The following is a 14,420-nucleotide window of genomic DNA, read 5'->3' as shown; positions in this document are numbered from 1 at the left end:
TCTGTGTTAGACGATATGTGGTACGCCATTACTACACCATGAATGGGACGATGTCAGCAAGGGTGTGGTGGTAAATACAGATCTGGGTTAACTCTGTCGAGTGCTGTTTACCCACCTTGTTTTCCCTCATTGATTAACACAGTTGATCAGAAAATAGTTGTGTAAACTCCTGGCCTGGCGTGGGTAAACTGAGTCTACTTGGGTTTACCGTCCACTACAGGCCTGGATGTCCGCACTGGACCTGTTCTCCCCAGGGTGGTCAGGTACTCAGGTGGGCTACCTTCCAGGCCTTTCTGTGCGGAGTTGCATGTTCTTCCTGTGTTCACAAGGGTTTCCTCCCAAGAACCCCAATATAAAAACACGTAGAACAACAGATGCTCTTCAGTCCTGTCTCTGACCTGGACTTGGACTGAGTACTTGGGACTTAGTCCCCGGGCGCCACTGACATGAATGCCCCTGGAGGACGACAGCTGGGATGGGATAACACAGAGGATAAATTCCAACGGCGACCCCTGAAGTCGCATGTGTGTGTCGTGTGTTGCGTCGCCACTCATGTGTGTGTACTTGTGTGTGTCACTTGCTGTGTGGCTGACCCCTCGAGATCCTGCAATTATGAATTCAAATCATTCAAATACACTGGTCTTTTCAGAAAATGGTATAAATGTATTTACACACGTTTCACAATTTCTTTACATAAATAAATATGTACAAATGTACTGGACAGATGCTCTGCACTACTACCACCTCTACCACACAAACAAAATGTTTGTGCCATATATGTGTCTGTAAAACCATAATTCATTTTATAAAGTCTAAGGTTAATATACAATGGAAAACAACAGCAAACAAAACAAGAGATCAGGACTTTCTATGAACTTAATATAGATTCAGGAATTTACAACCTGTTCAGAGATTGCCATTTTCATTCTAGAAATATCAAAATTGTGGTTTGAAATGCAAAAACTTCTAAAAGGTATGCAATGTCTAAAAAGGTTTCTTTTATGCACCAGTCTGCTAGTAAAATTAGATACAATAGCATTAAGATTAATGCAAACATATGTTGCTGAGTAGTTTCACTCTATGATTCCTCTTCTTTAGCCAATGCCTGCCAGAGAAAAAGAAAAAAAACATTAAACAAAGATAATGGATCATTATACACAAGGTTTTCACAGAGGACATACAGCTGGCATCAGCTAGGATTTGTGGGAGAGAATTCAAGTTACCTGTTTGAGAAACTGACGTCCAAAGTAATTAGTAGCCATACTCTTCAGGTCGGTCTTGCTGCCCACTTTACAACGCACATACCCGTACATGTTAGCCCCTTGGAGCACCAGCCCCATGATAACCACTGCCTGCAAGTAGAGGACAAGGATTATAACAGGCCCCGCACAGCTGACAGTAGCATGGCTGAGTCATTCTTCAAAACGGTCAGATTGCCCCCTGTGTGAGCCAGAGAAACTAACCAGCCATTTGATCCTGAAGGAGAAGAGGGCACTGAAGACGAAGATGACCCAGATGACGGGACACACAATGAGGCCGAGCCAGAAGATCCGAGACTCAGAGTCGGAGGCCAACTTACCCGTCCCCTGAGGAGAAGACAGGATATTCTCACACTCAACACATCTGCAGATGCCATTTGGCTTGTGGACCAAGTAAGTATTGTACTGCTCATAGCAGTAAGTCAATGCTCAAGGGACTATGATATTTTACGTTGATATAGATGCACACTCGCTGGCAACATCACGTGACAACATTATACCATGCTAGTAGTTAGTTGATATTTACTGAGAGAGAAGAGCAAGCGACCCACCTTTCTTGACTCAAACACCCAGTGGCTTTTGCCATCATCATCTACCTGGTTCCACCATCTTAGACCCACCATCAGCCTCCCGGTGATGTTCTGAAATGGCGGTGGAGGACGGAAGCCAATGTGTTATATACTCTGGGCAAAGACACAGGAAAAGGTCTGCCAATCTTTAGCTTGGCTGTGCGTCTTTATGAGACGGAACGTACACACCTTGACGGTCCAGAAGTCACATGACAGCAACAGGATGATGGTGACCATGCAGGTGATGAGGCTGCTGCTCACGCTCTCACAGAGCAGGTAGACCAGGATGGCGCACACGCGGAAGAACAGGTGGAAGAAGGACGCCACTGGGTGCCTGGAAATTCATACATGATCATGGGAATGGCTGCACTGATCTCTCTTGTTGTGTCTTCATACTGAACTGAGTGCGAGTTGCACGAACTTACTTGATTTTAGTGCTTTTTGACTTTTTGCCCGCATCTTCCTCTGCGTCAAATAAGGACACTTCGTCGTCGTTGTTGGAATCCTGACATGAATAAGAAGAAAGACCGGCAGATGTTTCAGAGATGGAGAGTTTACTGGGCGCAGTACCCAGACAGTTCACTCTACGTTAGCCTAGTAATCGCATAACGTCAGCTGGCAGTTAGCTACTTGTTGGCTAACGTTAGCTGGCCAGTGATCTTCTGGCACGTATATGTCTACGTAACTAACATTAGCTGGTTATACCGGTACATTGATTGCTCATTTCTGGTAAAATCATATTGACAGGGTGCCTATAATGACATGGACATTTACCAAGGCAACACTAACTAGGTGTGCGCCTGAGCCAAATACTGGGAGGTTTGGCTAACGCTAGCTGGCTGGCTAACGTTAGTGTCGTTGAACACAAATAGGCTACAAAGATTAGTCGAGACAGGTAGCTGGATAATTGTTTTGATTGGTGCCACATTTACAATGTCAACGACATAGAGTAAATAAAATCAATGCATTTTAAGTTTTAACATTTGAAAACGGGCACAATTCTCCACTTACCAATCTCATCATTGCGAAATTGGCTATGCTAAAAATGAACTACACTTCCGGGATATGCGTCAAGTATAGGTGTCCAGGCTACGCCTACAAGACCCAGTACACATTATTTGACGACTGAAGCAAATTAATAACAATGTTTCAAAATATGTTATAAAGCATAGAGTAAACCACCACCAAGAAGCTCTACTTGGAACAAATGTGCTTGAATTACCAGGTATTACTAAATCCCTAAATACTACCGATACTGTGCAAAAGTCACCTAATAAAATTATGTTTAAGGCATGTATCTGGGCAGTACGTGTTTATTTACTCGTAAAAACACTAGCCTATCACATTAGAATAAACAAAAATGAACACGAATACAAAAAAAAGTGTAGTGTTGTTTTTAGAACAACTATTTTGTGTGGCTTCACAAGAAGCACAACTGAATCAATCCCTTTGGTACTGTGTAATTTTGTGCATGGCTGTAAGCCAGCGCACCTCATCATTAGGTCGTCCTCAGACAAGCTTGACAGCGGTCTCCAATCATCTCGGTCTTCCATACATCCAGCCAGTTCCGCAGAACTCTCCACTCCTGCATCCCTCCTACACCTAGGATAGCGTTTGTCCAATTGTCACTCCCTCCCTCCCTCCGTTGAATGTTGACCTGCATTTCTCTGTTGGCACCACAAGAGGCAGTAGTCCCAGCTCCAAGAAGGACACCAAAATCAACCCGCTGACCGCCACTGCACAAGTAGAGTAGCTGTGAAAGCAATGGACTCCCACACGGGAGATTGGGGTTCAAGGCCCTGGCGGGGATGATTTTATGGGACTATAACCCAAACCTCCACATGTTCATCCTTTCACTCTGACCTTTACCCCTTGCCTTATAGGTCAGATCCTGTCCCAACCCCAACCCTTATTCTAACCCCATCCCACACTAGGGACTGGAAGAAGGACACCAAAACCAACCCATCAATCTGCACTGTACAAGTAGAGTAGTGATGAGAGCATTGGACTCCCACCCAGGAGAACGGGGTCCAAGACCCGGTGGGGATGACTTTATGTTATCATCCGTGTAACTGCTTTAGGCACTGAGCCCTTCCATTAATGTTATGGAAGCTGCTGCTAGTTGTTGTGAGCTCATGGGCCAGTTTATGTGTTTGAAAATGTTCCTGTATCCAGAGTGTGATTTGAATGATGTGAACGACATCATTGTGACGACCAGACAGATTTAATTAGGACCCCCTGAAGGAGAACAGATGTTGTTGATCGTGTGAGTTGTGTTTCTTTTGTGGCACATTTAAATCAGTGAATTAATCAGTTTTAATTTCCATCTATAAACAACCTTAACCTGACAGTGCATGACCTGAGGTATGAGCTACAGTCTGCCACTGGAGGGCAGTGTTGTATCAGTCCATCCACTTAAAACACAGTATGCAACTTCTGCTTTATCAGAATGCTTCAAGTAAGCTACGAGATTCATAGCAACAAGGGAAAATCCCATCTGCCAAGATCAATTCAGTCAGCTTCACTCTCAGGGTTTGTGTGTTTGGATACCTGCAAGACCATAGAAGAATGGAATGCGTTGCTGATTGGATTCCAGCACACACACATACACACACACACACACACACACACACACACACACACACACACACACACACCCACACACACACACTTTGAACTAGTTGTGGCCACGCCTCCAATCTTCTTCTTTTTACGCTCAGTCGGGCCGAGGCCTCGGGATGTTCTTGGGGACCCTCAGGCTCAGACGTAGCCTCACAGAGACCACACGGTGGTCAGAGCCTACAGAGTCGAACGTACTTTACGACTCTGCGTTGAGGATGGACGTCCTCCATTTCCTTCTTACCAGTATGTAGTCCAGCTGACGTATTATACCAGTAGCTCGGTCCTGGAATGTCCATCTCTTGCCCATTCTCTTAGGGAACAAGGTGTTGGCGGCCAGGAGCTCGTGTTCCGTAAGCAGAGCAGTTAGATGTTCTCCATTGCGATTGGTGTTGTTGTGGTATGTGAAGGGTGCATCTTCTGGTCCGAGCCTTGCATTGAAGTCCCCCAGGATTAACAGAAAGTTGTGAGCCGGCACATGGTGGATCGCTGTGCTTAGGTCCTCGTAGAACTTCTCCACTTCCTCAACTGGTGCTGCGTTGGTGGGAGAGTACACACTCATGACAGTTGTTACTGGGTTCCCCTCGAAGTCAGCGATAAGGATCCTGTCGATTCAGACTTATAAAAACATGTTTTAAAAGATTTTTTATGGATGAATTCTGAAATAGTTATACACATTTGTTTTGTTGTTGCCTGAAGATATCTGGAAAGTGTTACATTGAACCACCATGTTTATCCTTTAAGGCTTGCATCTGCCGGGCCTGGTCCAGAAGCTGTGTGTGCGGCGTAGTCCTACTTTGGACCTCGCAACATTACGGAGAGGTGGAATAAAAACTATTTGCCACAGTATATTTATTCGCCTCCTCTCGGCGGTGTAGTGGTGGAGTAAAGCCAGGTTGATTTCTAATGCATTAATCAAGCCTAGCAACATGGACCAAATATAAAGAGTCCTGTTCAGTATATAGACGACCTTTTACCCTTCCCCACTAATCCACTTAAACCAGAGTTTTTACAGATCACCACCTTGGAAAGTGTCCTCAAAAAGATCAGTTTTCAGTTACCAAAAACTCTGTGTACGTGTGGACGGGAGGCCAAAACGCAGAGAAAAAAGTATGTTTTCATAAATATCTGTGTACGTGTGGACGGAGCCTAAGAGATTAGTCAAGCTTGTTTACAAACAAACTAGATGTTTAAAGCAAAATTTGCCTTGAGAAACTGAATCTAAACTTTTGACAAAACTACATATTTTATATGACAACAGTGTAGGGTGAGAGGTAATGTTTTTGGTGGCATGTGTTGGTTGGTTGATTGGTTTGTTCGTTCTTTAGCAGGATTACGCAAAAACGACCAGACCAATTTTCATGAAACTCAGTGGAAAGCATGTGTGAGCATGTGCTTGAGCAGGCTTAGGCTACTGGTAGTGTTTTGCCCAAATAAATAAAAAAAATGATTGGGTGGCCTAAGACTTTTGCACAGTACTGTATGTACACAACACAAACTGTATGTGAATATTTAATGCTGAGGACATGAAAACTCTGTTATCTGATGCAAATGTTGAATAAACTTTAATTAAATCTGTCTCTGATTGAATACCTTAACAGAATCATGTTTGCACATGAGCCAGTCTTTTTTTCCAAATAAAAACAGGTCTATATTATATACATATAGTTTCCGTCACAGTAAATTACAATCACAGTACATGGTGCTACTGTAACAGTAGTTGTGAAAGTACAAAAGTAAATGAGCATACCAACTATTGAAGGTCACAGTGTCAACATTACATTACATAAAAAATGACTTATTACACTGTATAATTGTTTATTCTAGGTAACCAAGGAAGCCTGTACCACACAGTATAATCCTGAGATCACTCAAGTACAACACCGCTGTGGGGAAACACTTGAGGAGCCAAGACTTCCTTTGAATATATATTACACATTTTCAAATTTCAGTGAAGAGACTAATTTATAGATCTAGAAATGTTCACAATAACCCGTGCCGGATGCATATAATCTCCTAACTAACATTTAACTTTTTTCATACTTGTGCATTCATGTTGAAATTGAACTCAGGGTGCTATTGTGCCACTGGTGGGGGGGGCTACAGCGGTGCTTGGGGGTGAGGAGGGGGGAGAGGGGCTTTTCAGTGGGAGGGTCTCTCCAGGTACAACAAGCACAACCACATTCTCTTTCTTGGAGAGCCAGAAGGCCGGGTAGAGGGGCTCAAGGAACTCGGCCTCGTACTTATGGATGAGTGTCATGGTGTCACCCACGCCATAGAAGGCCAGCAGGCCGCGGGTGTAGTCCACGTATACCCCGATGCGGGTGAACTTGTCCACTTTCAGCGGGGTTTCCAGGTCACTGTGCCAAGCGGAGAAGCTGCGTCCGTTCCACTGCAGGCACCACGAGAAGTTATTTCCTGTGATACAGCTGTTGCTCTCCTGACCTTTGCGGTCGATACTCTTGTAGGTGAGGCCGACGTGCATGCCCTCCCCGCTCACGTCCACCTCAAAGTAGTGTCGGCCCATGTAGAAGCTCTCCGCCGCCAGGACCTGCCGCCAGGTCTCAAAGCGCTCCGGCACGTCGGGGTACGGGTGCTGCCAGGGCGTGGTGTTGGTCACCTTCCTGTTGTCCTCCGTCAGGCGCAGGAACTTGTGAGCCGTGTCTGCGTCGAAGCTCAGAGGGGCAGCATCTACAGTACCAGAGCAAGGGAGAGAATATATATCAGTATCTGGTGGACACTATGGACCTGAGGCAGCTCAGAGGGGGAGAAGGCCCCCTGCATAGGACATGTACATTTACTTTTCAGGCATTTTACAATCTACAGTAGGCATACTAAGGAACCTACCTAACGTTACACTTGTTTATAACAGTAACTGCAACTTGCCCCCGGGATAAATAAAGTACTACTACAACAACTACTATATTTCACTATCGCAAAAACACATCATGCCTTGAATGACCTCTAGTGATGCCATATAAAAGTGAATGACGAAAAATCTGAGAGAAGACTCACATTTGAGGAAGTCGTCGCGTGACTCCGGATCTGGTATAGTCATGTTCTGTCTCGCTGCTATAATGGCATGGACTGTGGTCTTTATGCCCATGTGGTCTGTAGAGTAAAGGGAAACAAAACATAGCGCATGTCATATCTTGTCTGGTATCGTGTGAGATTTTACTTTATTGGTCAAAGATTTAACTTTGTCAAATGTTACAAATACACGCTGCCTGCTAATCCAGGGAACCCTTCTGTGTATGCACAGAAACACACACACTGTACCACTACAATGTGGTGAGTCAGAAACTGTTCTGTTTGTTTACTCCAGTGACAGCCTCAATTAGAAGCGTTCTGTTCTCTCACTACTCCTCCAGTCGTTAGAATAGCTATACACAGTAAAATACAGTAGCTGCACAACTATGACACACTGTCTGAACATTTTGTTAAGCGTATAGACAGGCACGTACACGCCCAAAGAGTCAGCAGATTATCTCCACATCAGGAGCTCAGAGAGTGTTCCCCCTGGAACATGTCGGTTCTCCTTCCCTTTACCTGTGGGACTGAAGGCAAAGGGCGCCATGGGGACTCACCGTTTTTGCAGGTCTCTCTGAGTGTATCTATATACGAAGACAGCAGCTTCTCACACAGCTCCTGGGTGGAGTCCTCGATTACGCGGCTGAAGGAGTTCAGGCGGTCCATGAGGCCGATGTACACCCCCGGCAGGGAGACGTCCTGCGTCTCCTTCTTCCACTCAGAGTACTCCTAAAACACAGAACCTCTTGTGAACAGGTGACAATATGAGGGGCTATGCCCTCCTTTGGCAATGGAACAGTATCCACACTCCATCCATCTTCATCCGCTTATCCGGGGTCGGGTCGCGACCCACACTTATTTAAGTGAAAATAACCGAACCTTTGCACCACATCGGAATCAGAATTTTTGGGCCAGGTACTGAAGGTTTTCACATACGGAAATTGCTGTGGACTATGGGTGCATAATAATAAACGCTGCAGTGTCAGTGGGGTTCATGGGCCTTGTTGATGAGGCTGGTTGTGGTCGGGAATGAACTGTTTGTGATGCAGAGAGATTCCTGATGGACCACAGGCTGCTGCCGGAGGATAGTGGCTCAGCGAGATTGTGTCCAGGGTGGGAGGGGTCGGCCACAATCTTTCTTGCCCGCTTCAGGGCCCTGGAGGCGTGCACTTCACAATCCAATGTTGAGTTTCATATCCTGTGAAGTGATCTTTGATCCCACACTCTTACCTGCAGGAAGTCCACGTCGTTCTTGTTCTTGGAGAGCTTCTCCACGCGGGTCTGGGTCTTCCTCAGCTCGGCGCACCTCTGCTCCAGGTGGACCCGTATCCCCTCGGCCTGTCTCAGCGCCTGCTTCTCCTCCGCCTCCAGGATCTCCGTCACTTCCCTCTTGGCGCGTTCCACCGCCGCCTGCAGCTCGCCGAACTGGGTGGCGATCACCTCGCGCACCTCTGTCACCGAGTGCTGCAGGACAAAGGGGGTTTTTGTGTTGAAGCTGAGGAAGTTGGAACATCACACGTTCTTTGTGTTTTCACGCAGACGTAGCTGGGGTGACAGCTCATTCAGACAGCAGGCTGAGAATGCCTCAGGTGATGACCGGTTTCCTATACGTACTCTTAATTCCTGGGGACCTGAGGAATGTTCTCCTGCGTTACTACTCAGTGGGGTTACCCTGACCCTGAACTACACAAAAAAGTGGGTATTCCACCCACTGCTGGAGAAACCGGTTGGATAGGGGTGGTTCCGAAACCGAGAGGCTTTAGAGAGCAGTGGTTTCCATAACAAAAAAAAACTCTTAGCCTAGTTTTCTGCCCACACAGAACAGCTGGGAAGCATTCTGACATGCCCGCTGTATTAACTGTTTTGGGCTGCACAACACGTTAAGCCTAACGTGATTACTTTGCATTTTCTATTCCAATATGGGTCTTTAAAGGACAAGGTTTTTAAGCTGGTGGTAAGCCATGGTGTGCTGCTGTACCTCAATGGAGACTGTGTTGACTTGGAGCTTGTTGATGGCGTTCTCTGCTGCCGTCGCCGTCTTCACCATCTCAGTCTGCTTCTCACCCAGCTCTCTCTGCGAACAGGAAGAGAGGAGCATTTAGTGGGTGACGCTGACACAGCAGTGTTGAAAATGTGGCCAATCTCAACTGTTCTGTACCATTTCAGTTGACTCATTTTTACAAAGGCTTCGAGTCAAGAATAATGTGCTGTCATCAGGTATTTTGCTTTGACAAATTGTGGAATTTCACTATGTTTTCAAAGGGGATCTGTGCTAGTTATATCCTGTTTCAACCTCAAGTCTAAATTCCTGAGACATGTCCAGGCAACTGCTTTGTTCTGTGAGTGGTTCTCTTATAGAATTCCTGTCTGTCCTATGCCCCCAAGTAACTTATATCTTACTTCTACTTCTAAACATATGTATCTGCCTTTTAGAAGTGTATACTGCACATCTAACGTACTTACCACAGCTACTGGCCTACAATACATTGACGTGTAGAGAGAGGGCTATTATCTATCAAACAACTGGGGTTTCAATCAGCAATAGAGGTACTTGATGCATATGTCAACGGACAAACATGTCCATAAGAATAACCTTAAAAGAATGTTCTCGTTCTTCTCATGGCCGCTCTGAAAGGGGAAACATGTTCTACACCCGTGTGCGAAATTGAGATTCTCTAATACATCATTAAGAGGTACTCGTATGTCTCTTCCCATCAGTGGAGTCTTGGTCTGGTCTCAACACGCAGTCTGCTTATAAGCATGCCTGCAGGGGATACCATTGTCCTACAGAGCTATCCCACTCCTTCTTTGGCACTGGGACACATATCTTTTCATCTTTTTATGTTCTGCAACAACTTACTCTTAACAGCAATTCTCAAGGGAACCCAAGGATCTTTCTAAGTTTATTGGGGAAGCCTTAACTCTGTAGGGATGTCAGCATAAGTAAACGACATGGCACATAGCCACATACAATAGAGTATAAATTCAAGTCCTCAACACTGTGTTTGATCAAACAAAACCAGCCCCATTTTGAGTTATGTAATAAGTCTCTGTAAAGAGGAATTATCATTTGAACAAAGAGAGGAACATGAGCTCTCTTGGTGAACAGGAGACATGTAATCCAAACTTTCCCTTATCTGCCATGCATTGTGTTTACAGTCTGTCATTGTCAACATAATGTGTTAATTGCAATTCATTTTAAAATACCAGATGAAAACTGAGTTAATCATATTTGCCAGCCATTGTCTGAGTGGGTTGTCAAACATTCCTAGGTTGTCACTTTATTTATGATATTGTTTGAAGTGTTTTGCAACAACTCAAAAACAGGTGTGATCTGAAAACATGGATCACTGCTGGAATGCCTGACCCTGAGGGCCGAAGGCCGTCACAGAAAGAGACTGATCAACAACAGGGGCTTTCTCTGTGACCGGTAAACCAGGTCTGAGCATGGACTTGTTTCCAGAATGTTCGAGGATGACGGCCAGAGTATTTTAGATAATCACACAAATCAGGTCATATGCTGACCTTTATTTGGGAATATTAAAGTCAGTCAGATCCTTATAATTGAATTAAAGTAACCCCCCATACAGTACATGACACCTAAATCCAGACTATTAAAGATGAAGTCACAGACCAATGGGAGCACTTTGTCTCCATCCTTTCTCCTCTCCCCCACAGAGGTGCTAACAGAACTCCCACGGTGCAAGTCTTCCAGTCAGTCAGACACTACTATATATAGCTGCTTTTCTATGTGTGTAGGCGCCAACATGAACACATATTCATTAGACATATTCTTCAAAGAGCAGCGCACCGCCGGAACAGGCCAAACTGGTAGTCACAAGATAAAATGCTAAGGGAAGTCTCTTAGAAGTATACTGTAATATACCTCCTGTGTTGAGCCAATGTGTTTTTGACCATATAAAGTTGTTTGTACCGGTACTGTATTAACAATGTGTACTGTGGTGTTTTATACTGTACTTAGAAACCTCCTTGCCTAGCTGCTGTATTGCATTGGAGGAGTTTGTGAGGAAAAACATCCTGTCCTTCCTCTCTCACTGCTCTCTTTGGAAAGTAGGTGACTGGTACAAGAACCGAAAGGTCAATAATTTCAAAGAGAGCAAGATCAAACAATTGACATGGTGTAATTTGATAGTGGTGTGACTCTTATGTTCAAGGTGGAAATAAATGCAGCGTGAACTTTGGATATCAAATAATTAATTCAAGTGTTAGTTCTGTATGAATGTGAGAATGAAGAGAGAGAGAGCACACAGTACCTCGATCTGCCTTCGAGCCTCCGTGACAGGCACAGTTTTGTGGCCCCTGTGGTCCTCGCTGATGCAGTCCTGGCACACACAGCAGGCATCGGCGCAGCAGAACAGCTCCAGGGGCCACTTGTGGCTCTCGCACGTCCGCCGCTCGATGTCCCTCAGGGGCTCCACCAGCCTGTGGTTATGGAACTTGGGGTTCTCCAGGTGGGGCCTGAGGTGGCCCTGGCAGTAGGACACCAGGCAGGTCAGGCAGGACTTCAGGGCCCTGCTTGGGCTCTCTATGCACGAGTCGCACACCACGTCGTCGGGCCCCAGGGGTTCCGTCTTCACCTCCTCTTTCTTTGCCTCCTCCTTCTTCACCTCTTCTTTCTTCACCTCCTCCTTCTTCAACTCCACTTTCTTCACCTCCACTTTGTTCACCTCCACTTTGTTCACCTCCACTTTCTTCACCTCCACTTTCTTCACCTCCACTTTCTTCACCTCCACTTTCTTCACCTCCTCTTTCACCTCCTTCTTCACCTCCTTCTTCACCTCCTTCTTCACCTCCACTTTCTTCACCTCCACTTTCTTCACCTCCACTTTCTTCACCTCCTCTTTCACCTTCTCTTTCGGCCCATCGTTCACATCCTCTCTCACAGCCTCCTCCACCTCTGCGTTCGCCCGTTCCTCTCCATCTTGACTGACCTCTTTGGGCGTCGAAGGTACGCCGTCTTTCTCCTCCTCCTCATCCTCTGGCTTCTTGGGGTCTTCCGACTCCTGGAGGTCTTCCTGGATCTTGGTCTCCTCTGCGGCCTTGGGATCCTGGCCGTTGTGGACGTCCTCCTTCTTGTTCTTCTTGGTCATGGGAGAGTCTACCGCTGTCCCGTTCTGTTTGGGGCTCTCCATGGCAGGCCCAGGCTTGTCAGGGCTCTGCGGACAGGAGCCACAGGTAGCCGGTCTGTCCCTTGGGCAGAGCTGCCGCTCTGAGGTCAGGCTTGTCTGTGCTTCTTTGTCTGCCATGGCTCTCTCTCTCTCTCTCTCTCTCTCTCTCTCTCTCACTCTCACTTCCTGCAGTGGCTGCTTCCTCTACGCTCACTCCGCGTCAAACTCACACAGCCACTTCTTGGCTTCAGCTAACCGGAGTTCCTGGATTCCAACTGAGTATCTTCCACCATGCCACACCTCAGCTATGCAAGCGTCAGCAAACCTCTCATAGTTTCAACCAACAAGCTACTCCCTACACCCGGCCCCCAAGGCGCACGCACACACACAGACACACACACACACCCTCGGCACACATGATCTCTGCCGTCCTCTTCCTTGTGTGTCAGAGTAAAACAGGCAGTAAGGCAGAGGTTGTGTAGCAAATCACTGGTTAAACTCTCAATCCAGGCTCAGTTGATGCTGGGGAGGATAGTATACTGTAAATACAGTTGGCAGTGTTATTCAATTAATGACTTCTCAGTTAATTAACTTGTTCATCCTATTACAACATCGGACCGTCGGGATAGAAAATGAGCTTTGAAAGAAGCGTCTTTCTATTGGAGGAATTCTCTCCCTTGTCGTTTCGCGCACAATTAACCATCACCAGGCAATCACGATAGATATGGCACAGCCGTCACTATTCACAACTGTCACTAATTTATGGGCCTGCTCTACAACAAGCTAATTTGCTAGAACCAATCACTTCCGTTTATCAATCTCACACGCTCTTTCTCGCATCTAACCCACCAATAGCAGGCTTATCAGCGGCTTTAACCGTGCATATATATAGGGTGCAGCACAATCTCGTTCTGATCCTCGCAGGTTCGCCCCTCCATCTGGCCCCTGCGCCGCCCTCGGTCGTCTGGTCCTCTGCGAGTACCAGGGACTCCATCTGGGGGAAGCTCCGCTTGGCCTGCCGAGGCAGGGCTCGCCAACGCCTTCGTCAGCCAGATGGAGCCCTTGCCCAAGACTATCTAGAATACACTTTACTTTTATCACGTTGTCACTAAAGAGATTTGATGTCAAGTCACACTATGTTGGTTGCACATTCCCGCACATTCCCACACTGTATGTTTCCCTTCATTAAATGTTCAATCTAATTCCGTTCTCAGAGAATTCTTTATAATACAACAGTTAAGCAGTTATTCCCCAACGTTTTATCATAAAAGATGTATTTTTTTGAAAAGTTGAGACTACGTTTCCCATGGGGAAGTTTGCTCTAAACAAACTTGACTAATCTCCTAGTTCCAAAGTGCATGGATGGGGTTCAGGTTTCAACACAAATACCAATATTGATTGAATCAGAGGTGAGAGAGGCCAGTGCTTTGAGCTGCAGTATGTACGTTTTTTTTTAGACTTTAAACATTTAAATGTTGCTATGATAATTCAAGAGGAATGACTGATTGAGCTCCTTTGTTGACCTCTGTTTGGCTCTGCTACAGCAACTATAATGATTTTTATAATTAATTATAATTTGGTGTTGACCTGTGCGTAAAAAAAGAAGACGCTTGGAGGCGTGGCCACACCTGGTTCAATGTGTGTGTGTGTGTGTGTGTGTGTGTGTGTGTGTGTGTGTGTGTGTGTGTGTGTGTGTGTGTGTGTGTGTGTGTGTGTGTGTGCTGGAATCCAATCAGCAACGCATTCCATTCTTCTATGGTCTTGCAGGTATCCAAACACACAAACCCTGAGAGTGAAGCTGACTGAATTGATCT

General features: G+C 45.9%; 2 protein-coding genes across 2 annotated transcripts; both read right to left on the bottom strand.

The window, feature by feature from the left end:
- Nucleotides 1-978: 978 nt before the first annotated feature.
- tvp23b (trans-golgi network vesicle protein 23 homolog B) lies at nucleotides 979-2,889 on the bottom strand. The gene is made up of 7 exons (XM_084456379.1): nucleotides 2,840-2,889; nucleotides 2,254-2,333; nucleotides 2,018-2,162; nucleotides 1,811-1,900; nucleotides 1,464-1,586; nucleotides 1,224-1,352; nucleotides 979-1,105 (listed from the first exon to the last, which is right to left on the bottom strand). The coding sequence occupies exons 1-7, from the start codon at nucleotides 2,849-2,851 to the stop codon at nucleotides 1,079-1,081; spliced, it is 606 nt and encodes a 201-aa protein (XP_084312505.1). The 5' UTR covers nucleotides 2,852-2,889; the 3' UTR covers nucleotides 979-1,078.
- A 3,106-nt stretch (nucleotides 2,890-5,995) lies between these two features.
- On the bottom strand, nucleotides 5,996-12,950 carry trim16 (tripartite motif containing 16). The gene is made up of 6 exons (XM_084456371.1): nucleotides 11,752-12,950; nucleotides 9,456-9,551; nucleotides 8,708-8,941; nucleotides 8,035-8,206; nucleotides 7,463-7,558; nucleotides 5,996-7,138 (listed from the first exon to the last, which is right to left on the bottom strand). The coding sequence occupies exons 1-6, from the start codon at nucleotides 12,742-12,744 to the stop codon at nucleotides 6,516-6,518; spliced, it is 2,214 nt and encodes a 737-aa protein (XP_084312497.1). The 5' UTR covers nucleotides 12,745-12,950; the 3' UTR covers nucleotides 5,996-6,515.
- Nucleotides 12,951-14,420: the final 1,470 nt, after the last annotated feature.

Source organism: Borostomias antarcticus, assembly GCF_949987555.1.
Source record: "Borostomias antarcticus genome assembly, chromosome: 22".
NCBI lineage: Eukaryota > Metazoa > Chordata > Actinopteri > Stomiiformes > Stomiidae > Borostomias > Borostomias antarcticus.
The sequence above is the reverse complement of the archived record's forward strand: the minus strand, read 5'-3'. Positions and strand labels throughout refer to the sequence as shown.